The 27,886-nt window shown below is 54.2% G+C and overlaps 8 protein-coding genes across 8 annotated transcripts; 4 read left to right on the forward strand and 4 right to left on the reverse strand.

The window, feature by feature from the left end:
• Positions 1-2,217: 2,217 nt before the first annotated feature.
• On the forward strand, positions 2,218-2,944 carry COL26b_001396 (uncharacterized protein; the record flags this gene model as incomplete). The annotated part of the gene is made up of 2 exons (XM_053174347.1): positions 2,218-2,572; positions 2,631-2,944. 2 exons carry the CDS (start codon positions 2,218-2,220, stop codon positions 2,942-2,944), a joined length of 669 nt encoding a protein of 222 aa, XP_053041657.1.
• A 242-nt stretch (positions 2,945-3,186) lies between these two features.
• On the reverse strand, positions 3,187-3,799 carry COL26b_001397 (uncharacterized protein; the record flags this gene model as incomplete). The annotated part of the gene is made up of 2 exons (XM_053174348.1): positions 3,187-3,371; positions 3,448-3,799. 2 exons carry the CDS (start codon positions 3,797-3,799, stop codon positions 3,187-3,189), a joined length of 537 nt encoding a protein of 178 aa, XP_053041658.1.
• Positions 3,800-11,048: 7,249 nt separating this feature from the next.
• Positions 11,049-11,894, forward strand: COL26b_001398 (uncharacterized protein; the record flags this gene model as incomplete). The annotated part of the gene is made up of 1 exon (XM_053174349.1): positions 11,049-11,894. One exon carries the CDS (start codon positions 11,049-11,051, stop codon positions 11,892-11,894), a length of 846 nt encoding a protein of 281 aa, XP_053041659.1.
• Positions 11,895-12,018: 124 nt separating this feature from the next.
• COL26b_001399 (uncharacterized protein) lies at positions 12,019-13,818 on the reverse strand (the record flags this gene model as incomplete). The annotated part of the gene is made up of 1 exon (XM_053174350.1): positions 12,019-13,818. One exon carries the CDS (start codon positions 13,816-13,818, stop codon positions 12,019-12,021), a length of 1,800 nt encoding a protein of 599 aa, XP_053041660.1.
• A 2,246-nt stretch (positions 13,819-16,064) lies between these two features.
• COL26b_001400 (uncharacterized protein) lies at positions 16,065-17,297 on the reverse strand (the record flags this gene model as incomplete). Its single annotated transcript, XM_053174351.1, has 4 exons — positions 16,065-16,232; positions 16,282-16,368; positions 16,417-16,788; positions 16,842-17,297. 4 exons carry the CDS (start codon positions 17,295-17,297, stop codon positions 16,065-16,067), a joined length of 1,083 nt encoding a protein of 360 aa, XP_053041661.1.
• Positions 17,298-18,165: 868 nt separating this feature from the next.
• Positions 18,166-19,980, reverse strand: COL26b_001401 (uncharacterized protein; the record flags this gene model as incomplete). Its single annotated transcript, XM_053174352.1, has 5 exons — positions 18,166-18,483; positions 18,539-18,645; positions 18,703-19,293; positions 19,344-19,407; positions 19,615-19,980. The coding sequence occupies 5 exons, from the start codon at positions 19,978-19,980 to the stop codon at positions 18,166-18,168; spliced, it is 1,446 nt and encodes a 481-aa protein (XP_053041662.1).
• Positions 19,981-22,428: 2,448 nt separating this feature from the next.
• On the forward strand, positions 22,429-23,997 carry COL26b_001402 (uncharacterized protein; the record flags this gene model as incomplete). The annotated part of the gene is made up of 1 exon (XM_053174353.1): positions 22,429-23,997. The coding sequence occupies one exon, from the start codon at positions 22,429-22,431 to the stop codon at positions 23,995-23,997; it is 1,569 nt and encodes a 522-aa protein (XP_053041663.1).
• A 2,429-nt stretch (positions 23,998-26,426) lies between these two features.
• COL26b_001403 (uncharacterized protein) lies at positions 26,427-27,487 on the forward strand (the record flags this gene model as incomplete). The annotated part of the gene is made up of 5 exons (XM_053174354.1): positions 26,427-26,469; positions 26,562-26,708; positions 26,765-26,882; positions 26,936-27,031; positions 27,085-27,487. 5 exons carry the CDS (start codon positions 26,427-26,429, stop codon positions 27,485-27,487), a joined length of 807 nt encoding a protein of 268 aa, XP_053041664.1.
• Positions 27,488-27,886: the final 399 nt, after the last annotated feature.

The following is a 27,886-nucleotide window of genomic DNA, read 5'->3' on the forward strand; positions in this document are numbered from 1 at the left end:
TGCAAGATATTGACCATCTGGCCTTTCTTATGATAATTTCCCTTGCCACGAAGACTGCAGTTCGTGATAAGCATTTATGGTCCGACAACGCTTGACGCCAAGCCAACACATTCACATTCGTCCCCCTTGGGAGACAACCATATGCCAAGCGAAATCGCGCCTCTTGGCGATAATCCACTCCCCGCAGCTGGCGGCTGTTGCCCCGCGGCTATGTACTTGGCAAATCGTGACATAGGTGAACCCTTGTTGAATAGCAGTGACTTCGAAACTGTTGCGCAAACATGCGGAGAGTAGAGATTAGGATGAGAACGAGACAAGACAATTTTGTCGTGCAGCTTTGCCCGACTTGACTCGATTCGCTTAGACATTCATCAATATGTAATCATCGTCGGGCTTGATGCACCACCTCGAGAGTCGAGAGGCCCATTCTTCGCCCACTTTCCGATTGTACGAGTAAGTCATGTGGACCGAATTACTTTGCGAAGACAGTGAACAAGATTATCTCACTATACAAGCTTGACGAAGGCAGGAAAAACTCTCGCAGGACCGTCTGAAACAACCGGTACTAGGTTCACTGTGTGGCCATTTTTACAGAAAGAACTTGTGCAGGGATTGGATGCTATTAAAACGCCGTGGTAGCTTTCAGGTGAAGTCAGAGTGCATGCATGCAATCAAAACCCTTCTTCGGTTAGTTGACCTTAAGACTCATGACTGAGGACAACAGACAAAGACTTCGAGAGTATGTTAGTGTTGTTTCAAAGAGCTCAGTGAGCGCTGCCAACAGATATTACAGTAGTAATGTCGCTTGGGGCGGATAGCGGCACTCAAATCACGAGACCAAAGTTTGATATATTGCTGACACTAATGTTGGGCAGTTTATCCGTGCCTTAAAAGGAATCATTTATGGTTACCCGTTAGACTGATCCCCCAATTTTAGCATTCAGCTCAGACCATAATGCGCCATCCCACGCGGGCCTTAATGCGACCCAAATGCGTGTATTAGACATTGAGGCTCAACAACCAAAGAACAGCGTTTATCTACTGAGTATTTCAAACCATTCTCGATCGAATTCGTCCATCGTCTGATTTCTGACAAGAGACGGGAGCTGCCTTGGCGGAGCCATCCAGGAAAGGGGCGATCGACCACAGCACCACTTCGGATGGCGTCCCACCAATCGCGAATTTTCCGCAGCGCATGCCGTGTCATGAAACCCCACGACTTTCCATGTTGGTTCATCTCAAGCAAAACGTCAGTTCAGAACAATCTCGCTTGAATCGACTGAGGGAATGGGGCATTCAATGTGGGGATCAAGGGATGACGGAGCGCTCCGTTGGTATTGGTGGTGGAATTACTGCGGCGTCTATTTACGTTTCAGAAGCAACAAATTGATTAAAATCCGAGCGCCGGATTGATTGGTGGATCAACCCGCAAACGCCTCCTTTCGGAACAAAAGTGCGTCAACCCTGTTGAGACAGCGTCAGGGGTCATCGATGGCTAGACCCAATTTCAGCTAAACACATCGCGCCTGTTCGGCAGTGGTCCTTGGCAGAATCTGCGCCGTGTAGATGGTATGACGACGAAATAGAGTCGATAAAATGCGCTGATATAGCAGACATTTTGCGTTAGAGTCAAGACTGAGTTACGGGTACAGCCTACAGACGTGCTCTTTTCCGCACTCTCCAGGCGTCAACCCTGAGTAATAGCTTACATGACCCATCAAACAACCCGGATATCCATTCCGCCCGCCAATCTCAGGACTTGACAACAGCCGATGTCATTTTCCGGCTAGTTCGGCGAAGATCACCACTCACTCCAGTGCAAGCGCCCAAGCGAGATGCAACCTCCTTTCCAGAACAGTTGTATTCCCGGATCCATCATGAACCCGCCGTGACAAACCCACAAAAACCATTATGATTGAAACAAGATGGATCCGAACTCGCGGGTACGGCTTTCCACCTTCGTTGATGCCCTCGTATAGGGCGTAGCGCCAGCTCGAAGGCGTGTGACCTTTTCGGATTCGGCCAGCGGGACATGCCTGACTGGGTTGGAGGCAAAGAATTATAAAGAACGCGATCCTCTCGCCAAGTTCGGGGTTCTTCTCTTGGCCAACAACTTCAGCAATCAACTTCAATCGCTAGTCGATCTTTTCTATTCATTCAACTGCCACTCTTTAAATCACTACCAAATTCAGTCTCTACCAACTACCAACACACACAATGCCTTCCACCAGCCAGATCGTCTCCGCCCTTGCCGTCACGGCCGTTGCCGGCGTCCAGGCCGCTATGGGCCCTGCCTTCAGCACCGGACCCGTCTCCTCCGACTCTTGGATTCGCGAGGCCACCTCTACTCTCGTCCTTCCCGCCGCCCCTGCCAACAACAAAGGTGACGCCTCTCTCTGGGTTGGCATGGGTACCTCCAACGGTGACCTGATCCAGTCCATTGCCGAGAACTGGAACTCCAACAAGTGGTCCGCCTACGCCTACACCCTGATGTCCACCGGTGCCAACTCTCAGATGCCCGTCCAGACTGAGGGCACCGACGCCGCCGAGGGTGACAAGATCACCATGCACTGTAAGTTGCGCTGCTTGCCATGCTTCGACTATGCAGTTCGTTAACATATCTCCCACAGACAAGTACGACGATGCCTCTGGCAACTACACCCAGACCGTCTCCCTGAACGACAAGGTCATCTCCACCCTGTCCACCAAGGACGGCCACGCCCAGGGCTGGGGCTCCGCCGTTGAGTGCGCCGAGGAGGACTGCGGCACCATCGGTGCTCACTCTTGGATCAACACCAAGATCATCCTCGACAAGGCCGACGCCAACTACATCAACACCATGGGCAAGGGCCAGGGTGTCACCGGCGACATGAGCACCAGCGACGGCGGCAAGACCTGGGTCGTCACTACCATCGAGATCCCCGAGTTCACCTTCGGCCAGTAAGCGGTTCCGAGCACGCAGGTTGAGCCTGGCTTAGTTGAGGGGTGGCACTTTTTCTTCCATTGTACCTATTATGTCTGGACATAGCGTGCATTTTATACATACCACTGGGCAAGACAGAACAGTCCTTGTACCAAAAGCTGTAAAATACCAAAATATTTGATTGTTCAACTTCTGTGTCTATGCGTGCCATCAGTGACCGGTGTTGTTCGGATCTATACGAAATCCAACTCAATCTCTGTCTATCACTGGGCAGGTGAAGTCTGTCGGTTTAGACTACTTTCCTTCATCTTCCTGGAAGCCTCGATCTTTGAAGTGCCATCAGCTATCTCTTCCACGCCCTCAATGACAGTTGCATTCAGCTTCTCGGCACCCGATTCGAAGTGCACGACTCCCTCAAATAAGGCGTCGATTTCCTCGAGAGTTTTTCCTATTTGAGTCAGTTCTCAGCTTGCCACTGACCTCACCAAGACAAATCCAGTCTAATCGTACAGGAGCGCACATACCTTTGGTTTCAACGAAGAGCCACCATATTATCGCGAGAATCCCTAGGTTCCAGGCTGCGTTGGTCGCGTAGAAACGCCAACCCATTTTCTCGAGCGCAACAGGAAGTATGTAGGTCATCATGACGCAGAAGGCAAATCCTGTCGCTTGCGCCAGGGCAAAGCCCTTCGCTCGCTGACCAAACCGGAGAATCCGTGGCGGATAGGTGTAGTTGAGAATCATCCAAGAGCTGAAGGAAACGAAGTGGAAGATGAAAATGATGACCACAGCCCCAATTCCAAAGCTTGATTGCTTTTGAGGGTTGGCAATCCCCAAGGCGCCGAGGAGCGCCAACATAGCCAGGCAGAGTGTCATGATAGCGGTGTTCGCAAGCAAGAATCGCTTGGCGCCAACATACTCGGAGAACCACACGCCAAAGGCAACGGCGAAACAGCCCCAAATGCACAAACCAAGGTTGACGAGAAGTGTTGTCCGTGCTTCTACGATTCTGGCAGATTGTACGACCAGAGTCAAGAAGTACGGGAAAGTGTTTGAGCCGGAGATTTGGAAAAAGATGTTCGTCAATACCACAATAGCGAAACGGCGACGATCGGATGCTGTTTTGACCAAAGCTCCCCAACTGCTTGCGCCTGATTCTTCAGACTGCTTTTCGAAGTGGATTGTCTGGAGCATCTGTTGATATTCAGCCTCCACGATTACGTCCCGTTCCGCACTTGGCGGGTGCATTCGCAAAAGTACTTCAAGGGCCTCGTCATTTCGATTCTGGTCGATCAGCCAACGAGGAGACTCCGGTACAAACGCTAACCCAATGATGGCCAGTATCGGGCCACCAAGCTCTCCCAGAATTGCACCTCGCCATGCCCAGTCCGAGCCGGCGAGGTAAACTCCAAATATTGCAGCTCCGCTAATAGTTCCAAAGACTGGCATGGCGAGGCTGATGTAATTCGTCAACAAACCATGCCAGCGGCCTGGAGTGGATTCGGCAACCAACGAGGGTCCTGCAACGCTATTAATGATGAAGGCCATTCCAAGAATGAGGCGACCGGCTAGAAGTGTAGGTTCTGCGAGTGTATTAGTTCCAAGACTTGAATAATACAACATATTCTCACCATTCTTTGCGAGAGCTTGGGTTATTACCGCCACAACAGCGATGCTGTTGCCTACGGCAAGGGACTTCTTGCGACCCACCCAGTCTACCAAGACCCCAGCGATAGGGCCCGCGAGGAAGCTTCCTACATTCACGATGGCGACATTCAACCCGATGTATGTTGCATTCAGTCGGAAGTCTCCATTTTAGTATCCCGCACTTTTACCAGCATTGTTCACAACGAAAATTTCCCAATCTTATTCGCAACATCTAAGAGACGAAGGCCACCAACTTCAAGGTCACCGACGATGCATCATGCAGTCGCTTGCCTGCGAAGAGTGTAGGAAGCGGAAGGCGAGTTTCAGTCTGAGCACGCTGGTGCAGCTGTAGCTGGCGATTTTTGCTGATCCCACTTAGGTTCGTTGTACGGGAAATACGCCATGTTCAACGTGTGAGAGACTCGGCACCAAGTGCCACTTTGAACTAAATAGACGAAAACGCGGTCCCCGTCCAAAACATGCCCAATTCGACCAGGACAAGAACGTTTCTACATCTGGCCCACGCAGCATCTCCACATTACTAGAGACGTCAACTAGAAGACTTCCTCGAGTATTGGAAAGCTCCCCGCTAGTTGGTTCCGGCGCTACGAGATCGCAGTTGAGTTGTGGTCATGCCCATAATTGGCGAGCAGGATTAATCAAAACCATGGGACAAGAGAAGTACCTTGTCAAAGGGTCAGTACCCTAAAGAATTTGATTCACTGCTCTCGCTGTGTTGACACTTCGTGGAAGCGCAAGTATATCCGCTGACGAAACAATGCATTTGGTCTTGACCTTCTTCGCTACAGTCAATCGCCAGGAATGTCCACTCTTGCCCTTCTGCTACTTCCTATCGCTCCTAGAAAGCGGTCAAGCAACACGTCACCTCTGTCACGCCATGTGCGCGGCAAGTGTTCCCTTCTCGAGACAAAGCGTGAGATCAGCTCCATTCGATTGTGAGGTCTTCGCGTCAGATGCACGAGAATGCCTCAGTTCAGGCCATGAAAACACCCTTCAGTTGAAGTTTCAGCGAATCCTGAGTCTCGGCGTTTTGTCAGTGTTCGAGACATACCAAGGGCGTGGACTGCAAGCTTGGTATGATATAAGTGAGATCAGTCTTCGTTGTTCGATGATGTTTGATTTGAAGTCGCCTTGAGCTGACTGGTCGATATAGCAGCGATGGCAGCGGCATCCATACCTCCACTGCGACAATCTCTCACCAAGGTTGACGAGGAAATATCACAAATATTGGACAGAATAGACGGTTATCTCAAAGTCGCCAGCGCTTTTCAATCGATCGGCCATATTATTGAACCTTTTGGGACTTGCTCCTTCAAGTGGCCAGTTCTAATCGACGCCGAAGACCACGAATCCGCGAATACTTTGATACCCTCTATGCTACTCCCTCAGCTTGCTCAACTGCTCCTTCGATGTGTTGCGCTGGCACGGGAGGACATGACGCAGATGAAACCTGCGCCCTGGTCTATCGATTCAAGCTTCATGGCTCTGAAGCGTGACTTGGATGCTCTCTACGCGCTTCATGCCGGAGATCTGGCTTTAACACAAGAGACCGTGTGCTCGGTACTGCATGATGAGCAGCATACTGGAGAGCGCCTCACCACTCTTACCATGTCCTACGGAGCCCGAATCCTACTTAATAGAGTCTTCTTGCCGGTCGGTGTGGTGCCATGGGACCACGCTGGCACAGCGGAGTGCCGTGAAAGGACGGCGTCTAAGGACCAAACAAACCACCGCCACACCAGGAAAGAAATTGTATTCCCTTCCGCTCCCGAAGCCTTTCGGAAGGAACGGTCTGTTGCATGCATGGATGGCGCTCGCCGTGCCACGCTTTTATGTCGGAAGATTCTGGAACTTGACATGTGCTCAGTGCGTTCTACTCGATCATTCTTGATTCTCTTCGACTTGACATCTCAACTAACTGAATCCAGCCTCCATTCCTCGGGTATATCCTCTTCCTCGCAGGAAGTGTATTTTTAAGTCAGCTTCGCGCTGAGAATGACCACGCTCGCCGCAACGAATCTGTCAACCATCTGAAAGTAGTATTCACTGTCCTGGGTACCATGAGAACATTCTTCAGCCCGGCTCATTTGTGGATTGACACTCTGTTTCGTATACACGCACTCCGTCCTCTACATGAATCATCTTTGCCCTCAGGCTCTTCGGTCCACCTCTTCAGTAGCTTCTTCGCACGATTCCAGGGCCTTTCCGAACCACCATTTTGCCCTATGGACCCAGCGGCTATTTCAATGATCAAATCTCAACCTACGAACGCATCTAAGCTATATGATGAAAATCAGCAAAGCAGGAAAGATGTGTCCGTTGCAGGAGGGGGCCTTGACGAAAAACGAGGTCGAATGTCGGAAACCGCTCCAGGGAAAAAAGGAGCATCTTCGCAACCCTCTCCCTTGGATGACTACGCACGAGCAATCGGGAACGTAGTTGATGATTTGGATAAAGACGAGGCCAGCATAATTTGCGTTCGCAGCTCTACGACTGAATTTGATTACATGCAGTCACTTGTCATGTTGGCAGATCCGGCTCCCGGCAAATCGACATCACAGGCAAGCCTGTCGTCACGGCATGAACGCGTGTCTCATCGAACGGAACCACACTCACAAAACATCCCGGCCATCGCGGCGGACAACCAGTTGCAACAGGCTTCTTGCGAAGCTTCCGGTGGGCATCAACTGACAGCAGAGGAGTTTGATGCGATGATCGACGAAGCCTTGTTCCCAAGCTTTGATGATACTGTTGTTAACGACGCCATAGACCGTGATCTTGGCCCTGGGGATGGACCTACTCTACTATCGAATCAATGTCCACAGACTTATGATGCGACCGCAACAGTCCGGTCTCCACTTTCTGCGTTTCTAACGGATCTTTCAAACGAGGGAGGTCCTGGCTGGGAATTCTCACTTTTACAATCATCTCCTATTCATAATAGGTGATGAGAGTGGCGCATTGAACTTGCTCGGTCTTTTTTTTTTCCCCATTTAGTTGCTAGGTTCCTGTTATTCCCTATGATCTTGGATACAAATTCTCCAGTCCAACTCTCCATACCTTGGTAGGCACTTATAGTTCCGCTGCCGTCCCTTCCCTAAGTCGTAACACATAGTATCAAATATATGATAATCACGGCCAACCACGGGTCGAAATGTTGTTGTTTGTTGAAAGACGAGGCGCTCGAATTCGTGACAAAAACCCGCTCGTTCACCATTGCGAGTCCTTATCTTTTCAACGGTTCCTATAATTGGTGAGAACAGGTCATGCTTCTGATACGGGGTTGCGTACCTTATGTGCATTCCTTGGAGCAGCTGATGTGGGGGAAGGCGGCATCGTCGCAGCAAACCTTTGCCCCAAAGGGGAATTTGCTGCTCACCCGCGCATTCTGGCATCCGTTGTTGTCGTTGAGGCAAGCATAGCGGCCGCTGTCTGACGCGACGCATTTCTTGCAGTCGGCTGACACAAGAGAGACACTCAAGAGAGCGCAGAAGAAGGTGATGAGACGCATTTCGGATGTTGGGGTTGAAAGCAGCTAAAAAGAGCGTGAAGATGATAGCTCAATACTGCAAGCTAAGGGCGAAATCTATTTCGTTTTTATATCCATTTGCATTGGCCCAAGAATTCATTCTTGATAGCCATCCATGTGGTACGGACACTTCCTCATTACTTAAAGAGGGCAGGGGTAAGTCATGTGGTGATAATGCTGTTACTAGAGGGCTGATCGATCTCGGGGGATCACCCATGGGCAAATAAGGTTCAGTGGTGCATCGTCCGAACCGGCAAGTAGTACACTTTCGCCCTGACAACTCCCTCATAAGGCCTTTGCTCGTCTATTCCTCACATTACTCGTGAATCTCGTCTAGTGCGTCTATGGGATCTGGTAGTGATCAAGTCTGCGCGTCTAGTTTTCCGTCGCATCGCTCAACATCGTGTAGTGCACCGCCGTATCAAAAGTAACGAATAATTGTTAGCTAGGTTCCTAAGTACGAATCTTCATGAGGCCTCGGGACCTCAGAACTCATGATGAGTATTCTTGATGCAAAAGTCCAACGCTCTTAGGTGCAGCCTCATTCAGACTGATCGTCGGCATGGTGACGTCGCCGAGATGAGGAGCTGAGGTAGGTAATATAAGTTATGAAACTTACAAGAAATGCGCCCTACGGTTCAGTAAACGTGGTTGAGTCGTGCCACACAGAACAATGGAATAGGGACGATCTGTGGTTTAGCTGAAAAGCTTGACTAGTGATAATGGACATCTGCCCTTCCTGGGGTCCGGGGTTCAATCAACCTGTGACGTTCCGAGGCTTAGCTTAAAATTAAGCCTTATGAACGAGTGCTGGCTTGTTATGTGTATCTATAAAAAAGTCTTGCTCGACGATGAACTGAGCATTACCAAAGCGTCTGCTGTATGGTGTAGTAACCGGTTGCTCTGTTCCCTGAGTATCAACGAGATTCAATATCATCAAGACAAAACAAGAGATCTTCATGATATTTGGGTTACTCGACCAGGCCGGAAATTCTCAGTTCGTCGCCTGAGGAGTGGACCAGAGGCGAGCACCGCCATATTGGGTTTCCGCTGGCCAAAGCGCGAGCGGAGCTGTCCGGAGCGTTCCTCGAGTTCAGCCAGAATGACTCGTCCCATGTTTAAAAACAGTACGCAGTAGGGCGCAGCGGAATTACTGCAGAGAGCGTAGATGTCTATCATGTCAAAGGCCGGCGGTGACTTTCTGGGACAGAAGTTGGTCCGTCCGGCCCAGAATTTTCCCAATTAGTATCAAGATGGCAATTGACGTGAACATGCAAATCCCACGACCCGGGTACTCGGCACGCCTTGTGACATACAGGACAAGGAAGTAACAGTTTTCTTCCTGGGACTCAGGCCCCCGCAGCAGTCGGGACGAACTCTCGCTGCTACGGTGCCATCACGGGGCCCAGCCGACGTCGGCAACATAGTCCGACCGATTCATCTTGGTATGAGCAGACTACTTGTGCCTTGGTGGACGATACTCCGTCCCAAGAAAGAATCAAGCTTTGTATGTGACTGTTTACGAGCTTCCAGTTCCTCCATTTCCAGCCTGTCCTTCTCCCGTTCCACTTGTCTATTCCTTTCATTTCAGGAAACCTTTGAGCGTTAATTCTAAAGGAAGGCATACATCAGCTGCATTTCCGAGCTACGCTACTAAGGTACCAGGACCACGGCTACACCTTATTCAGGCCCCTTGTTTCAGCCTTTAGCCGACGGCGAGGCGTCCACTCGTGATACAATAAGGCCCCCCATTCGGCCCATGAGCGAAAGGGACGGAAAAGCCTTTTAATTATGGCCTTCTTACTCCTTACAACGACTCCGATCTCTTTCCATCTTCTAATCAGAAGTGGTACCGCAGCTATTATTATGCGGCCAGCGGAAGCTCTTGATTGGCTCTAGGGAAACGCCAGGTTCATAAAGCCTCAGCAGGACAGGACAGGACATGTGGCTAGACATTGTGTCGAAACGGTCTCATAAGCACGTTCACCGCCTTAGACTTTCGCAATCACATCTATTGCAGTGGAAAGGCTTGGTAACGGCAATGTGCAGTGACAATACACCATCCGCGGAATTCGACAGCATGCCTCTCTCGAAGGCACCACTGTGCCCCGTGACACGCAATCCAGCAGCTATTTTGATGAAGAAGACTCCATCTTCGAATGTTATAAAGCGATGTGATGAATACCAGCAAGGCAGGGGAGATGTCGTCGACATGAGAGGTGGACTTGACGACAGCCATCCAGAGTGCCTCACTTATCACAAGGTCCTCTGAGTCTAATGTTACAACATGCACGTATGCGAATTCATAGAACTCTGCCTTGACAGTACAAGAAAAGTTAGCCTCATGTCGGCTCGGAAAACATGTCTGACGGAATTGCCAATTGAGAGCGAGACTGCCCTCGACTCTTTACTTCAGCGACCAACGAATACTCGTATAGAGTGAGATTCAGATGCATCCGGGAAGGCACGAATTGAGATATTTGACGGCCAAAAGGGTGCATTTGAGACCTAGGTGTCATCCCATTAAAGACAAGGTTGTTCTGGTGTCACGCATTCGCCTCGCCCACAGAAAACGTCTGGTACATCAGCGATAGGCAAGAATGAAGAAAAGTCTCGTTCTCGTTAATATTCGTACTCGAATTCTTCATTCTGGAGCGAATTGTGTTCAATAATTTGGGCAAGAATAACGGCTGAGACCACGCCTTCCGGAAGTAGCAGAAAATGACATCGATGACGTAGCCAACCCCAGACCACCAACACCCAACCTTCCCTCACCTCATCCCTTTGACCATCACAACCTCACCTCTCAACATCTCGCCAATGCTCACCCGCTCACTCAGCATCCGACTCTTTACAACCAAGCACCTCCCGATCACCAACCCCCTCCGCAACCGCTTCTCGACCCTCCACCCCACCTCGCGCGGCAAAATGTCCTGGATGGACTCCTGGTCCCGGCCCTCCAAATCCCAGGCCACGCCCGCGCCCTTCTACCTCCTCCCAAACGGCGACCAGACGCCGTACTGCCGCACGTGCGGCCGCGTCATCTCCTCCCGCAAATCCACCTCCTCGAAGCCCGCCAACTCGGAGCCGCCAAAGTACTGCTCCGCGCGCTGCCGGGGCCAGAAGCCGGGCCGTCTCGACCGCGAGATCGAGGCGGCCTTTGTGCGCTTCCTGCAGGGCGACGAGCCCCTCGACACCAACGTCAAAAAGGTCAAGGGCGACACGCGGGTGCTTGTCCCGTGCGACGTGGTCGAGGGCAAGGTGTTTGGGGAAAGGAAGGATCCGGAGAAGGTGTTTGGGAGGAGGAAGAACCGCGCCTCGAGGGTGATTCCGGAGAAGGCGGAGGACGAGGGGGTGGACGTGGGCCATGAGAAGGAGGAGGAGGACCCCGGGGAGGAGATCATTGACGAGATGCTGGGGCGGACGCGGTCGAGCGAGCTTGATGTTGACCCGAGCGTGATGGCGAGCCTTTCGGTGCGCAGCGGGACGCGGGTGCGGCCGCCGCAGGAGAAGTCGCAAGTCAACGGGAGCGTGGGCGGGGAGAAGGGCAAGGCGGAGCGGATTGAGGAGACGGACGAGATGCGGGAGAAGAGGAACGAGGGGCAGAAGAAGGCACACGAGCGGGAGCTGGTGAGGTGCGCGGCGCGGCGGGGGGTTGTGTTTGGGTTCCTTGTCGGCGAGGAGAGGAGGAAGTGTGAGGCTGTCATGCAGGGCAAAGTGGTCGAACCGAGTTTCGCAAAAGGGGATTGGGCTGTACGCTGGCGCGAGGATTGAAGGGGGCTTCATCAAAAGTGAGTAAATAGCAAAAAGCTCTACGCTGTAATTTTATTTTCAACAAAAATGTTACAATCTCATGCAGGTGATGCTGTACTTTCTACACAGGTCATGATTTCTATCGTTACAGGAAGCTCGTGGCCAGGGTGATGGCTGTGGTGTACACCATGCCCACCAACCCGAGCGTCATGAGCGCAATGTCATAAATCTTCTCCTTCCTCGTCTCGGCGACGCCCTTCATGTGCAGGTACGGCGGGTAAATGTACACCAGCGGCACGCACGCAAAAGACCCGATGAGGGCGACGAAGCGGTCGAGGTTGGCAGAGCCGGCGATGGAGACGCCGATGCAGACGGCCACCAGGGCCGTGCGGAAGGCGTTCTTCTTCCACTTGGTGACGAGGTCCTTCTTGCCGGAGCGGTGGCCAAAGACCTTGCCCTCGATGATGCGCATGGCGGGGAACAGCTGGACGGGGTTGCCGACGAGGACGGCGAGGGCGTACATGAACTGCACGGCGTTGACGAGGCGCGAGTCCTGCGGGTAGTTGTTGATGACCTCGATCTGGGTGCGGTCGCCGAAGGTGGCGTAGCAGAGGGCGCCGACGGAGGTGAAGACGCAGGTGATGAGCAGCATGACGCCGGCGAGGAGCTTCTCAAAGTGCTCGGGCTTCTTCATGCTGGCCTGGATGGGGATGATGAGGCCGATGCCCTCGAAGGTGAAGATGGAGGCGCCGATGGTGAGGGTGTAGGAGGCCGGGTTGAAGAGGCGGACGGAGGGGTCCATGCCGCGGGTCGCGAGGGCGGAGATATCGTACCACCAGATGTAGCCGACGCCCATGACGATGAAGACGTCGGCGAGGAGAGCGGCGGGGCCGAGCTTGGAGATGTTGCGGATGAAAGCGAGCGGCACGAAGATGATGGCCTGCAGGGCGATGAGGGCGGTGGAGTCGAGGGGGTTCGCGCCGTTGGTGACGGCCTGCAGGAAGGAGAACCAGTTGTCGGCGACGAAGACCAGACCCGTGCAGACGAAGCCGAGCTGGGAGAGCGTGATGGAGGCCAAGATGAGGGAGCGCATGCGCGGGCCTGAGATCTCCTTGCCGAGGTCGCCGTAGCCGCCGCCGTAGCGGGTGCGGCACTGCAGCAGCAGGTGGAAGGCGGCCATGGAGATGACGGCGACGAGGAGCATGGTGATGGAGGAGAAGAGGATGCCGCCGTTCTTGAAGGCCTTGGGCAGGAACATGATGCCCGTGCCGATGAAGGCCTTTAACGTCGTGAAGAAGGTCTTTGTCGTGCTCGCGTCGCCGACCTTCTTGGCGAAGCGGGAGGACCGCCGGCGGCCGAGGAGCGGCCTCGTCTCTGTCGGCGCGGTGCGTCCTTGTTCCTCGTCCTCGTCGTCCGACATGATGGCCTCCTCGTCCGAGTCCGCGAGGTCCTCGCCGGCGAAGGCGCCGTAGAAGTCGAGGAACTCGACAAAGTTGCGGGTGATGGGCAGGTTCGCGGCGGTGAAGCCGCGCTTCTGCATGACGAACTGGCGGCGGAAGCCCTGGGGCATCAGCATGTCGGCGGCGGCGAGGTCGGACTCGTGGCCGGACTCGGTGCGGCGCGGGTGGGAGAAGGTCTGGGAGCGCTTGACGCCCTGTTCCCTGGCGGAGATCTTGTAGAGGTCGCGGTGGATGTCGCCGCCGGGGAGGAGGAGCGAGGAGACTTCTTGGGGTTCATCGGCGTCAAGGGCGTTGCCCTGGCTGTTGCCCTTGCTGCTGCCGTGGAGGCTCGGGGTCTTGAGCGGGTTGGAGTTTTGGCGGGTGAGGTCGAGGTTGGACATGGTTCGGGTGCCGTCGAAGGAGGTGCCGTAGCCGGCGGGGAGGTGTTCGGCGATGACGGCCGTCCGTAGACGTTCGTCCGCCGAGGAGGGTGATGTGTCGGACATGCTGGGCGGCGGCGGTGGTGGTGGTGATGCGTCGTGGTGGTGTTTTGGGAGACGCCGATGTTTATTTTCCGACGATGGAGTTGGCGGGGAGAAAGAATAATCGTCAATGACGAAGAAAGGAGCCCCGGGACTAACGAAGAGTCTCAATTGGAGGGGATGGGAGGAAGCGGGAAGAAGCCTCGGTTGAGGGGTGCTCGGCGAGGGTGACAGAGGTCAGGTCATGGAACCGTGGGCAATGGACATGGAAGAATCGTGGGGAGAGGAGGGAAGATGCTGAAAAGCTTCAAAGTTGTTTTTGAAGTTCGATTCGCTGCGGCATGACTTCACGAAAGCTCGAGCCGCTTGCAGGCCCTGGTTGTTTATGCGCGGGAAAACAAGATAGAAAGGTACTTGTGAAGAGGGTGTAGTGATGTGGATGGGAACAGGTCTCTTTGTATCGCGGGGGTGGGGGGGATACATTACATGCAATGCTGCTGCTACTCGTACATACTGACGGATAGAGCCAACCCACATGGGACATGGACGAATAGACGATGAGCAGAAGAGGGAACAACAGGAAGAGGCTCTCCGGTGGACTCTCTCTCCTCTCTCTCCTTCTCATCTGTGGGTGTACATACCTGCGCTGACTGTGTGCTAGAGGTACATGCATGGTGTGTGTGTGCGTGTGGACGGACGGTGGACTGCACAACAGAAGGCCGCAGCAGCTTCTAGGCCCAATGGCGTTACAACTCTACGTCAGTTCGCAGTGTTGGGCGGCCAAGTTTCGGATCGGCAGTGGAGGCACCCCCCCTGGTTTGCATGTCGTCCAGGCTGTTTAGCTGAGGTAATAGCGGTGAGGCTTAAGCCGAGGGGACCAGGGTGTGTCACCTTTAGACGGAGTGCCCAAGAGGAAGAGGAGCCCAAGAGGAAACCAAGAACGAGTCCGAGTGGAGGACGAGAGAGGACGGACTCGCGCCGGAGGGTGAAGGGGGGACATTGACTGCGGGCTAAGACTGGACGGGTACAACAAAAGCGAGACACAAGACACGGAAGACCAAGACAAGACATTGTCCCGTGACCAAAGTCAAGTCAGGTGTCGGGTCACGTCGTACATGTTGGGGGAGTCTCAGACAGTGTCTTTGGTGATGGGCAGAATATCCCGCGTCAATGTCGATGACCATGGCAATCTGGGCGGTTATGCGTCTCTCTCTCTCTCTCTCTCTCTCTCTCTCTCTCTCTTGCAGTCTCTTGAATTCATTATTACAGAGCACAGAGACTCTTTGCAAAGCCTGCATTTGTTAGCGCTTGCAAGGTTCGCACTCTCAGCGGGGAATGACGCCACCGCGGACCCTGAAAAGCGAAAAAGTGAAAACACCGGCCTCCCGCGCCTTGCAGAAGCGAAATTCACACGAGGGACCTAAATACGGGTCACGTGGTTGGGCCTCACCGATCGATGCGGTGGACTGAAAGTGAACCATGATAAATGATCGAATGGCCTGGGCAACGCGGTGCACGTGGGACCCCGACGGGAATAGCCTCACCTCAGCCTCCGGGTTTAAGCTCAAACTTTTACCTTTCTCCTCCTCCTCCCATCTTCTTGTCCTGCAGCAACAGCTGGGTTTCAGTGACAGTCATCACCCACAACCACGGGCTGCCCATGGACGTGCTGCCTGACTGGGCCCTTCTTCAGCGCCCGATGAATGTCTCACTCTCTCAGTCTAAGACTGCGTCGCGATCGTGTTTTGTTTTTGCCGAGACATCCACCAGCACCTCAGCTTGCTTTTTGGCCTTGTTCCGCTGGAATGCTCCTGTCTCGCGGAACACCGATCGGGACTCACCCCGGCTGTCGGTCCAGCCTTTAATCCTTCGTCACCCCTTTGCGAGCCTGGCTGCTTTCATCACGATTGCATCTCATCCCGCATTCCACGTCGCAGGCCCAGCCAGCGCATGAGCCCGCGAACAGCATGATAAGAACTGAAATTGCTTCTATTCGCGTTCTGTACTTCACGGAGTCTGGTAAAACAGTATGCGACATGGCCGGATGTGCTACAATCCTTTGTTCGGCGTCATCGTCTGGCCCTCATGGCTCAACAGATCCCCTCTCTCTCGACATCACTGGCACTGAGAGTACCCTTCAACACACGTCGTCAGCGATAGTATGAAATGGCACGAAAAGAGGACTCACAGTCGTTGACCTTGATGCAAGTGTACGGGCTCGCGCACTGCCAACTCATTAGTAAATGGCCCAACATCTGCATTGCCCTCTATCAACTCACAGAAGTCGCACCCGTCCAGTTGATGCCGCCGCATTGGCCCCATTGCGGTGCCGATCCGGACCCTCCGGCCGCCGTCGTCGTCGTCGATCTGGCCGTCGAAGTGGTGCTCGTCCGCAGCGTCGTCGTCGTCGGGCTTCCGGCCGTCGAGGTCACCGGGTTCTGCTCCATGTCAGGTCCATTCTCCCAACCTCCATGCCAGGAATCTTACCGTGAACCCAAACCACTTGAGGTCCTCCTCCGGGAACACGTCAATCGAGTGAGTGACGCCCTGTCCGAGAAAAGTCTGCCCGCCCGCCTCGAGTCAGCACCTGTTCACATACACACACTCACAATCCAGACTTACTTGCAACTTCTCCCCAAACACATATCTCGTGTACGGGCTCCGCGGGTAATCAGGCGTCGTCGACTGCGGCGTCGTCGAGTACCCAAACACGCCCGTCCACTGCTTGATCGTCTCGTAGTAGTTCTGCACATTCAGCGCCTCGTCCGCCGTGCCGTGGTAGATCTGAATCTTCGGCCGCGCGCCCGTGTAGCCCGGGTACATGTTGTACACCACGTTCGCCCACTGCTGCTGCGTCCAGATGCTCTGGCCCGTCGAGCACGTCGAGTTCCACTCGTCAGGCACGTCGGCCGCGCTCATGAAGCAGCCGGCCGGGACGCCCGCGTACGCGATTCCCGCGGCGAAGATGTCGGGGTACGTCGCGGCGAGCACATTCTAAATCCGGCGTCAGTTCCCACATCTAATGAAGCTATCCGCATCTCGCTCACTGTCATCATGGCACCCGATGAGATCCCCGTCGCAAACACTTTACTGGCGTCCGCTCCATACTGCGCAATCACGAATTTGACCATGTTCGCAATCGAGTTGCTCGCGCCACCACCGTTATGCGTCAGCGTCATCTTGGACGCCACGTCCCAGCAGTTGTCGCGCGTGTACGGCGTCTGCGGGTAGATGACGATGTAGCCGTAAGTCTCGGCGTACCGCGCCCACTGGCTGCCCTGGTAGTACGCCAACGCGCTGCCGCTGCACCAGTGGATGCCCACGACGACGGCCGGCTTGGCTGCGAGGTTGTTGGGCACGTAGAGCCACATGCGCGTGCCGGTCGGGTTGTCGCCGTAGGACGTCACCTCGGTGAAGGTCGCCCGCGGCACGACCTCCGCGCCGAGGGCGGCGCTGGTCAGGAAGGCCAGGCAGAGGCTGAGGAGGGCTAGCAGGTGCATCATCTTGGCGGCTTGGGTGGTTGAGGACCTGGGCTGCAAGGCATCATGGAATTTGCCCGTGATTTATCTTCTTTTGAGGAGGCGTTCATCCTTGGCGGAAGGGTTTATTTTGGCTTCAATGGGCGAAGCGGATGTGGAGCCTCCGTTTGGTGGCTTGGTCGCATGGCATCGATCGGATGTCGCTCCCGTCATATCGCCAAGGTCGTTCCATTGATTTCCTAATCGTGCTTCAATGTTCGAAGTTGGTACAGCAAGATCATCGCAACCATCCATCGCGCACGTGGCGTCCGCCTTGCCATGGGTCACAGAGCCGGCATACGGCCCTGATCTTCCACGGCCTCAAGAATGCGAAACCGAGATACGCCGCGTACCTACGCATATCACTCACTTCCCGGAACGAAGGTAATTTGGTTCACATCTGGATAGTTGAGAGGGGTAAAATGGTAGCATCTCCCCGCAGATGGCTACGAAAACCGAGGACCCCCGCCCCGGAGAACCCGTCCCGCGGAATCATGTTCCGCCAATCGCTTGACCGGAGACTGCCGTTCTTGGCTTGATGCAGCCAGGAACTTCCGCAGTCTTGCTGGTCGATTGATTAATGGTGTTGTATGGATGCAACCCCCGAAGAAGCTTATTGCTGATGAGTTCTTTTCCGGTTTGGGATAGCTGTTCGGTACCAAGTATTTACACGGGGCGCAACAAGTTACACAGATGGTGAGACGGCCCGGCATCACGTAGATTCTCATCGCGACGTGTTCTCATAGAATCTGACGCCTGTTGTAAAGATAGGGCCCTGTCTGCGTTTCTCACCCAACTCTCCAGGCTCAGACGAGCTTCCACTCCCAGCCCAGCGGCATTCGATATCTCTGCTTCAAGCCACATCTTTCCTCCGACGAATCAGAATCTTCGCCCTTGGGTTCACCAACGTCGAGAATCCGAAGCGCATGGGATCGACGGCGGTCATGTCGTCGTTCGGCAGCTTGAACTCATACTTGAGCAAGAAGTGTGCCATGACCAGCTTGGTCGTGCTCGCACCGAAGAAGCGGCCGGGACAGGCGTGAGCTCCCAAGCCAAAGCCCAGGTGCTCAGGAGACACGCTGGCTAGTTGCGCAATGTGCTCGTTGTTGCCGGCCTCGCGCATGCGCAGGAAGCGGTAGCCGTCGAACTTGTCGGGGTTGGGATAAATTTCCTGCAAGTCAATCAGTCAAGAGTCCGGGTCCGAAGTGAGATGGCGGTGTACTTACAGGATCCCACATGTTTGCGGAGGAAACTGCCACGCCCGTAGTCCGGGGAAGAACGCTGCCGTCGCTCAACTTGACGTTGTCTTCCATCACACGACGGCCTAGCGCGACTACCCAAGATGTCAGTATTGCTGCTCCAAAGCCATGCTCCTATCATGGAGACTTACCAGTCGCGATCGGCTTCAACCGCAGCGTCTCCTTCAACACACTATCCATCAACCTCAAGTTATACAGCGCAGAGCTCTTCCACCCCTCAGCCGCAACCTTCTTCACCTCCTCCCTCAACGGCTCAATCAACTCCTCATTCAAACACAAATCCAGAATATTCTGCGAAACCAGATCCGTGCTCGACGCGTTCGCCAAGATACTCAGCCCCAGCTGCTGATACGCCGCGTTCTGCGCCGTGCGGTCCTGCTGCTTCTTCGCCAGCTTCTCGATCCACGCGAGCGCGTTGCTGAACACCACGCCCTCGGCCTCCTGTTCGCGGCGCCGCTGCTGGATGGGCTCGATCGCGCGGCACGCCGTGCGCAGCATCTGCCGCAGCTCGCGGCAGCAAGGCAGGAACCAGTGCACGAGGCGCCGGATCGGCGACGGGTAGGAGCGCAGGACTTTGGCGGCCGCCATGGCTTTGCTGGGGTAGGTCATTGTGATGTTGAGCCAGCGCGGGTCGCGGCAGAGTTCTGGGCCGAGGAAGACGAGGGCGGAGACGCGGGCGACGATTTGAGGGATGGCTTGGGCGAGGGTTATTTCGTGCCATTCTAAGGGGCGTGAGTGAGTGCTTCTGGGGATCTGGGTTGGGAGAGATTACCTTCGTTGTCTGTGAAGACGTCGCGGAGCGCATCTGAAGCCTCTTCGGATAGTTGGCTGGAGAGCTTGGCTGTGAAGCACATCAGTAAGCTGGAGTGAAGTCCCACGGCAGATCGTCTCACAAATATCGGTTTGCGTGAGATGACTCCTGATCATCTCCCGGAGCAGTTCACTACCAGAACTAAAATATGGCTCGAACCCCGGGGTTCCGGCTTGCCAGTACTTGAGAATGGTCAGAAAGGTAGTGCCTGATGCTGTTCAAGTCCACTTACAGCCAACAAGAACTCCGTCGAGCTCAACCGATTATCATTCCGAACCTCCATGGCAAATTCGGGGGCCAGGATCGTCATCGTGCCCTGCCCGGTATACACCCGAAAGGGCTTCCCGCCGTGTTCCTTTGCTCCTCTCGCAAGAAGACCCTTTCCATCTTTTAGGTACTCTTCCTTGGTCTTGTTGATGACGGGATAGATCTCGGCAGACTGGAACGACTTGCGAAGTGGGGACACAGCAACCACAGAGGCGACAACGATGAGAGCAAGCCAGTAGAGCGCCGAATTCGATGTCGGCAGAGAAGTTGGCAATTTGAGAGAGGCCAACTCCGCCCAGCTGGGCGACGTCCACGAGGCGTTGACGTCCATGACGTTGAAAACAATTACGCCAAATTAAGAATAGCTTGGCAATGAATTTCTGCCCAGCCGACGAATGGAAGATATTTAAGAGGTCTGTCAGATCTACCGTCTTGGATATTTGCGACGCTTTTGCATTTCGGTCTGAACCAGCGGTATCCCGTCGGCAAGCAAGAACATCGCGAGAGACATAGTACCCAAAATCTACCATAGCTTTTCTGGCCAATGAAACCCTCCAAACGTAGTATAGACTCTCAGAAATTGGTAGCAGCTACATAGCCAACGCGCTCCAGTGGTGTTCAGGGAACACACATAGCTCGGTCCGAAGGCAAGCATCGACGAACCTTCGGACCGTTACTCAAAGTCGAGTGAGAGTGAGATAGGCGTCGTTATATAGTATATAGGAGGCACGACTCGCCCGAGTACGACGCCGTTGGTTCATGTCTTGCAACTCAATGCAGGCAATTTCCGCCTGCATTAGCCTCTCGAATCGCTGAGAGATCGAGCGGCGCACATGGACCGCTCCGTCCCGCCACTTACATGACCGGAGTCTCGCGGCCGGAGGAATCCCGGAGACGCCACCACGCCGGCGTCGGAGTTTCAGTCCGCTGCGAATACCACCTGCAGGCATCGGACTGGGTCGCCGACAGGAGACAAAAAAAGACGAGAATGGTGTCTTTTGTTTTGCCTACCAGGCGACAGCTGACCAGCTTTGCCCAAAGCAAATGACACTCTCAGCCTTCTCTTTTCTCCCGCGTATTCTACGGCTGCTGGCGATCTCCTGCTGGATTTGAGCATTGAGTCCACGTCCACCCCTGGCGCAACGGTCCGAAATAGGGACTTGCAAATTTGATGATCGACAGCTGCGCCGACTTGGCTTCGGACCGTGGTCCTAGTCCAGATGCCAAGCACGTGATTGGAGGCAGCTTTCCGAGTCATTTTGCGCGCGCCATGGGACAGTTCCGACCTTCTCGGAACCAATCCGGGAGCCCTTCACCATGAGGATGGATGAAAAAGGGTCGTGCAGCGGAACACTCCGCTAGTCATTGGGCATCGAGGAGCATAGTGCCCAGATTCTGGTTACAACACCACTGAGATATTATTGGACAGATGATACGGTACAGTGTCGGCGGGCAAGATCTTAACCGCTGTGCGGCCCTTATTCGGCAGGTTTGTAGGCTAGATGATTCTTCAAGCAGATTAAGGGGGCATTTCCACGATCTGCTACAACGTGAACACGCGTACGGTACAGATGCCATAAGCAAAGGATGCATTTTGTTTCCGTAGTTGACAGTTGGAGATCTTCAGGGACGGGTGCGACGTGGCAGGGATACCTCCTGTTGACGTTGAGTCGTTTTTTTGCCTGCGCGCGGGTCTTGTTGGTCATCCCATCGCCATGTGTTTTGACTCTCGAAACATCAAATTTTCCAAGTCCAAACAATCTGCGGATCGTCTGATCAAAATCGGGACTTCGAGACTGAGGCTCAAACTGGTTTCGACGCCACTTCGCTGCAATTGTTTCTTGATTACATGTTCAAAGGCATGTTTTGTCGGCGTCCTGGGTTGCCAAGACATCGACGAGTTTTACGCTTGCGATAGACGAAATTGCACCCGACTCCTCGTTCTCCAGTCTACTGCTACAGCTCTCCAGTAGACTACGACTACAGATCCTCTCTCACTAAGACGTAAAGACCTATACTCGGCGTTATTAGTGGTCCGATGGGGCGTCGACGTCGTTATCAATCTCCATCTAAACTCCTATCGCGTCAGCGCCTCCTATTCCCTCAGCCTGAGCCCACACCATCCAAACAAGCTTCATCTTCCGCTTTAGAGTCCAATCAGTCCATCTCCATGCCATGAACGGCCCAGATGCCCCCTTCAGAAGCTTCCGAGACTCTAGTAAATATCCAAGAACACCAAAATGCTTGCCTGCCGGGCGGGAGAAGATTCTTCCTCAGCGATGCGTCCCCCGGAAAGCCACCTTTTAGGGCCGCGCTTCTCCGCACTTCGCTATTGCCGATGCATGGTTCATCCCCCTCAAGTTTATTTTGTCGTGGGGAAAAAACAAAGCTAAGCTCAGCTGGGTCAATCGGGGGCTTGTCAGTCGTCAGGGCTCTGGTGGTGCACTTGATTCAGCATCCATGGCATGCCGGTGCCAAGTGCCGTCCCTCCACACCATAGCTACACCGGCATCTTCCCCCGATGGGATCGCCGAGGGAGGGCAGCTGTTTGGAAGGAGAACGACGTCGCATCGTGGTGCCGGGGCCGTTGAGATGAACACTTTGACGTCGTCAAATTTGCAAGGTCAGGTCCATTGCCGCGTTGCCCAGGTTGCATCTGCCAACATATAAGAACCGCCCCGGCCCCGACAAGAGACGATCGTCCTGGATGGATCTACTTGGCACCTGTCCTCCTCTCCAGCTCGGATTCTGTCCTGTTCAACAACACCCCTTCTCCGAGATGAAGTCGTTCACTACCTCGGCAGCGCTGCTGCTCCCGGCAGCCCAGGTCGCCATGGCCGCCTTCGCCGACGACTGCGCCAACTTCGCAAAGTCGTTCGCCTACGAGAACACCACCGTCTGGTTCACCAACGTCGAGCCCGCAGGCGCCAACCTGACCTTCCCCGAGCGCCACCCGACCTGCTCTGGCACCAGCCAGGTTGTCGATGTCGAGCTCTGCCGTGTCTCCATGCTGGTCACCACTGGCGCCACCAGCAACATCAGTCTCGAGGCCTGGCTCCCTTCCAACTGGACAGGCCGCTTCCTGAGCACCGGCAACGGAGGAACCGGCGGCTGCATCCAGTACGAGGACATGGCCTATGCCACCTCCCGCGGTTTCGCGACTGTTGGTGCGAACAACGGCCACAACGGAACCGTTGGCGAGCCTTTCTACAACAACCCCGGCGTCATCGAGGACTTTGCCTACCGCTCCCTTCACACCGGCGTCGTTGTCGGCAAGAACGTGACCAAGGCCTTTTACGGCAAGGAGCACACCAGATCTTACTACCTTGGATGCTCCACGGGTGGAAGACAGGGCTTCAAGGAGGCCCAGGACTTCCCTGATGACTTCGACGGTATCGTGGCTGGCGCCCCCGCCTTCTCCTTCAACAACCTCACCTCCTGGAGCGGCCACTTCCTCCTGGCCACCGGCACCGAGGGCTCTCCCACGTTCCTCTCCAAGGACCAGTGGGCTCTCGTTGTTAAGGACGTCTTGACCCAGTGCGACGGTCTCGACGGACACGTCGACGGCATCATCGAGGACCCCGACCTGTGCCAGTACCGCCCTGAGTCCCTCATCTGCGGCGCCGGCAACTCCACCAACTGCCTGACCGGCACCCAAGCCGAGACCGTCCGCTCCGTCTTCTCCGACGTCTACGGCGTCGACGGCTCCCTCGTCTACCCCCGCCTCCAGCCCGGCGCCGACGCGACCAACATCCTCCTCACCGGCACCGCCTTCCCCTACACCAGAGACTGGTTCCGTTACGTCGTCTACAACGACCCCAACTGGGACCCCGCCACCCTGACCGTCAAGGATATGGCCTACTCCTCCGACCTGAACCCCTTCGACATCGCCACCTGGAAGGGCGACCTCTCCGGCGTCAAGGACCGCGGCACCAAGATCCTGCACTACCACGGCCTCCAGGACCCCATCATCAGCAGCGACAACTCCGCCCGCTACTACAACCACGTCTCGCGCACCATGGGCCTCACCTCCGCGCAGCTCGACGAGTTCTACCGCTACTTCCGCATCTCGGGCATGAACCACTGCAGCGGCGGCCCCGGCGCGACCTTCATCGGCAACAAGCCTGCCGCTGTTGCGGGCTACGAGGCGGAGGGCAACGTGCTGTCTGCCATTGTTCACTGGGTTGAGGACGGCATCGCCCCCGAGTCGATCCTCGGGACCGCGTACGTTAACGGTACCAAGGATGCCGGCGTTGCGTTCACGAGGAAGCACTGCAAGTACCCTACTCGCAACGTCTACTCTGGCTCTGGAGACCCCAACATCCCTGAGAGCTGGAACTGCGTTTAAAGCTAATAAGCTTAATTACTTTTGCCTGTATACACTTTTCTACTGTACATATCAGCCATGCATTCAATGAAGCGTAAAGAAGTAATTATATGTACAAGAAATAACTCCTGAACCAAACAACTCGTTCATGAAGGCAACGTGCCGTGATGCCAGTGAGAATGGTGACTGCCTCGGCATTTCCGGTGATGGCGGAGGTCCCTTACCCCGGAAAATCCGGTGTTATGGTCCACGAAAGGGGGAACCAAGCGGGGGCTCATGTACCCCATATCTTGAGCGATTAAGACTGCCTGATTTATGAGGAAATTGCCTGCGCCGGTGTACTGAGCGCCGAATGCTCCGATAATGCGCGAGTTCTGGAAGTGGGACGCCCGATCGGAGGTCGGCCGGATCGTCGATCCGGCGCGAACTGGAGGATCATCGCCGGAGCCGTCCGGCCCAATGTACAGGGTGAAGGCCATCCGATCGGGCGCCCGGAGTCGTTTGAATGGCAAAGCGCTTGAATCACACGAAGTTCCCTGGTATTCACAGGGGTGCATCGAGAAATTCTTCCGGTAGCAAAGAGGCGGAAGACTCCGTCGGACCGTTCACCTCTCCTCCGAAGTCTGTGGAGTCTACCCATGAACCAAGATTGATAGCCAACAATAGGCTGTGAGAATGCAACGTAACCGGTGAGTTCAAGTCCTTGATGAGCGAATTTGGAACCTGGTTGGATACACGGGGCGATAGCGAGCGGGCTTCGCTTAGACAGGGCTGCAAATTAGGGGATATGATTGATCGTGCGAAATGCGTCTTGTCCCGCATCCCTGGCACAAGCGAGTTGCACAAGATTGGCGTACCGGTGAAGAATGGATACAATTACCAGTTATGCCGCTCCGGGGAAGACGGCTTTGAAACGGGGATGTAAACCCTTGTTGGTTGATATGGTCCGATGTATGTGCCCTTGAGGCGGTGGCCAAATTGGCATGCTGCTTCTTACATTATTGATATGCCGTTGGTCGTCTTCCAGGATTCTCCGAAGCTGCAGGTGGCTAGATATCCTTGTGTTTGCTGGACCTTTTGAATGTTTGTCTTTGTCCGACCCCTGCCAAGGTCCAACGATAATCTGTTGGTCCACGAACACAACCTTGTCGGAACGCACTCGCCTGCTGTTGGTGTTATCCACCTTCATGCGGGCATTCGTAACTAATGGTCACACATGTTCTATGATTGGACATGCCTGCAAGGGACTGGCGCATCAAATTTCGCCATGAGATCCTGGAACTTGGAGTCAACAGTGAATGACATGGATGTGTCGACGAGGTCGCACTTGCCCATTCTAGATGCCCCGTTGAAAGTGTACGGGGTGCCAGAACCGAATCGGCGGATGTGCGTGCTCGTACACTGGACATGATAGGGATCGAGGCGGATTCTTCCAGGTCTACAACCGGATGGGCAACCGGATCATCGTTGCTGGATCCAAGCTAGCTTCTTCAAAAATCCCAGGATAGTCTTACCGAGTTCATACGCAGACCGACGGGATGTGGCGTGACTGAAGCTGTGCCTTAGGACAAGACTTCCTTCATCGCCGTCGCTTGCGAACCTGCAGCTGCAGACTGTCCGTTCTGTTGGTGCTGGACCTGATACTCGGACCGTTCCATGGCGGTTGTAGAGTATCTCGCTACAAACAGCGGGTGAAGCATGGGGATGGCGAGGGAAACTGCCAGGCTAATCTGAAGGTCGGTTCGAGGACACGAATTCAGATGGTTCTCGGCCCACCAGCCACTTGAGGCATCTACCTGACTTTCTTTTTTGATGCGGCTGGGTGGCGAGCATCAAACCTGTTCTTGCATGTAGATGAAATTTAAAAGCTGGATGGAATCTTCATTCCTTTTTGCTAATGTGTTCTGGACGTTTTTGATTCCGTGTTCCATCATCTTCTCCATATTGGGACCGTTCAAGCGACGACTAGTCTTTGACTAGGCCTCGAGCGGCCATCACGGACCCTGGCATTGATTCATCCCCGCCGTTATTGACCAGCATAGTAACAATTGCTGCCACGAATGCCACGACGCTGCCGCCAATGGACCCCGAATGGGCTGCTGAAAGCAACACCACCCAGATTCTGGTGGTCGTGTCGATCTTCAACTTTCTGGCTCTCGGATGCGTTGGAGCAAGATTGTATGCCAGAATATGGGTCATCAAGGCGCCTGGGTGGGATGATTGGGCGATGATACCTGCTGCCGTCAGTTCCCGTCATTCTTCGATGGCAGAAAACCCCAAGCTGACCTCGACCTCTACAGATCTGCTCAGTGGCTGGCGGCTGGGTCATCCTCATAATACAGGCCCAATATGGCCTCGGTAAACATTATCGAACGATCGAACCGGCCGATTACACCAAGTTCCAGCAAGCTGCGTTTTGGTCCGTCATCATATCATCAGCCGCCGGCATGATGTTTCTGAAGCTCTCCATTGCACTGAACCTGCTCCGCTTGAGTACGCAGAGATGGTACCAATGGTCTTTGTGGGCAATCATGGGTAGGATTTCAAAGTTTAACGTCAAGATGGACGTATGCTGACGAAAGCAGGCTTGACTGTTGTCTACTGTATTGGCGGAATGTTCCCGTTTCTCCTCAACTGCAAGCCGATGTCAGGGTATTGGGACAAGACTCTTCAGCCGAAACCGGTTTGTATGGCTTTGCCGCTGTTTATCAAGCTCGGCGTACTTAACACTGGTTTGTTTCCCCGTGAATCCAAAGTTCAATGGACCTACTGCTAACAGAAGGCATAGCTCTCAATATCTTCACCGACGTTGTTCTTGCCACGCTTCCCGTGCCTGTTATTTGGAACCTGCAAATGAAACTTAGACTTCGACTTTACGTCATTGGTATCTTGAGTCTCGGCTACCTGTAAGAATTTCTCATGGATATCCTGCTCGACCATCGCTGACAACTTCAATTAGTGCCGTTGCCATGGGAATCATCAAGGCCGTTTACCAAATCGCATTTGGCTCCGATATGGATAAAACATACCATTACCACATCTTTGTCTGGGGATTGTAAGTGCACAAGGTAAACCTGTTGCGCTGACTTGCTGACATCTCTTTCACAGTCTCCAAATTCAGTTCGGAATCATCGCGGCCTGCGCGCCCGCCCTCCGACCCCTCGTCAGCAAGATTCTGCGCCTCACCTCATACGATGACTACACGAACGAGTATGGCAGTAGGTCACATATGAGCGGAACTGCAGTGCGGCACAAGCACCGCAATACCATGCGCAGTGGCATGGGTCCGCGAGTAGTCAGGGATCAGTACGAGCTGGATGGCAGGGAGATGGGTGATGGAGACAGCGACGACTGTCCTATGCCAACTGCCAAGGGAGCAACGGTGACTACGGCAAAGTTCTACAATGACAAAACTGGGGAGGGGTCGGGCAGTGAGGAGTTGATTCTGCAAGGTGGCACAAGGAACAGTTTCAAGGGTATCATGAAAACCACGGAAGTCACTGTAAAATAGAAGGGTTATGGACCGTAGGCTTGCGGGCGTTCAATTGAAAAGAATATCTTGAGCATTGCGGACAATCTTACCTTCCAGCCAGGCTAGCCAAATTGGCCGAGATTTGCTGCTCCCTTTGCCAAGGCTGAGTGCACGACTTGACCTGGAGAGCCGAGAAGGATGTTCGGCGTTGGTCGTCGTTGGAGCCAGGGTTGTCGTCCAATTGTTCGTTGGAACAGGGGTTCAAGTGGAAAAACACTCAGAACACTGGGACCACTGGGGGCACGGGAGGTCTAGCCCCAAAAACACTTGCTCGAGAACGATCTTTCAATGAGACGATGGCAAGTTGCTCAATACATGCTCTTTCGGCTCAAGAAACAGGAAATACGAACAAACTGTGACGAAACAAAAGCAAGTGGA

Source organism: Colletotrichum chrysophilum, assembly GCF_026319265.1.
Source record: "Colletotrichum chrysophilum strain AFK26 chromosome Unknown scaffold_6, whole genome shotgun sequence".
Lineage (NCBI taxonomy): Eukaryota > Fungi > Ascomycota > Sordariomycetes > Glomerellales > Glomerellaceae > Colletotrichum > Colletotrichum chrysophilum.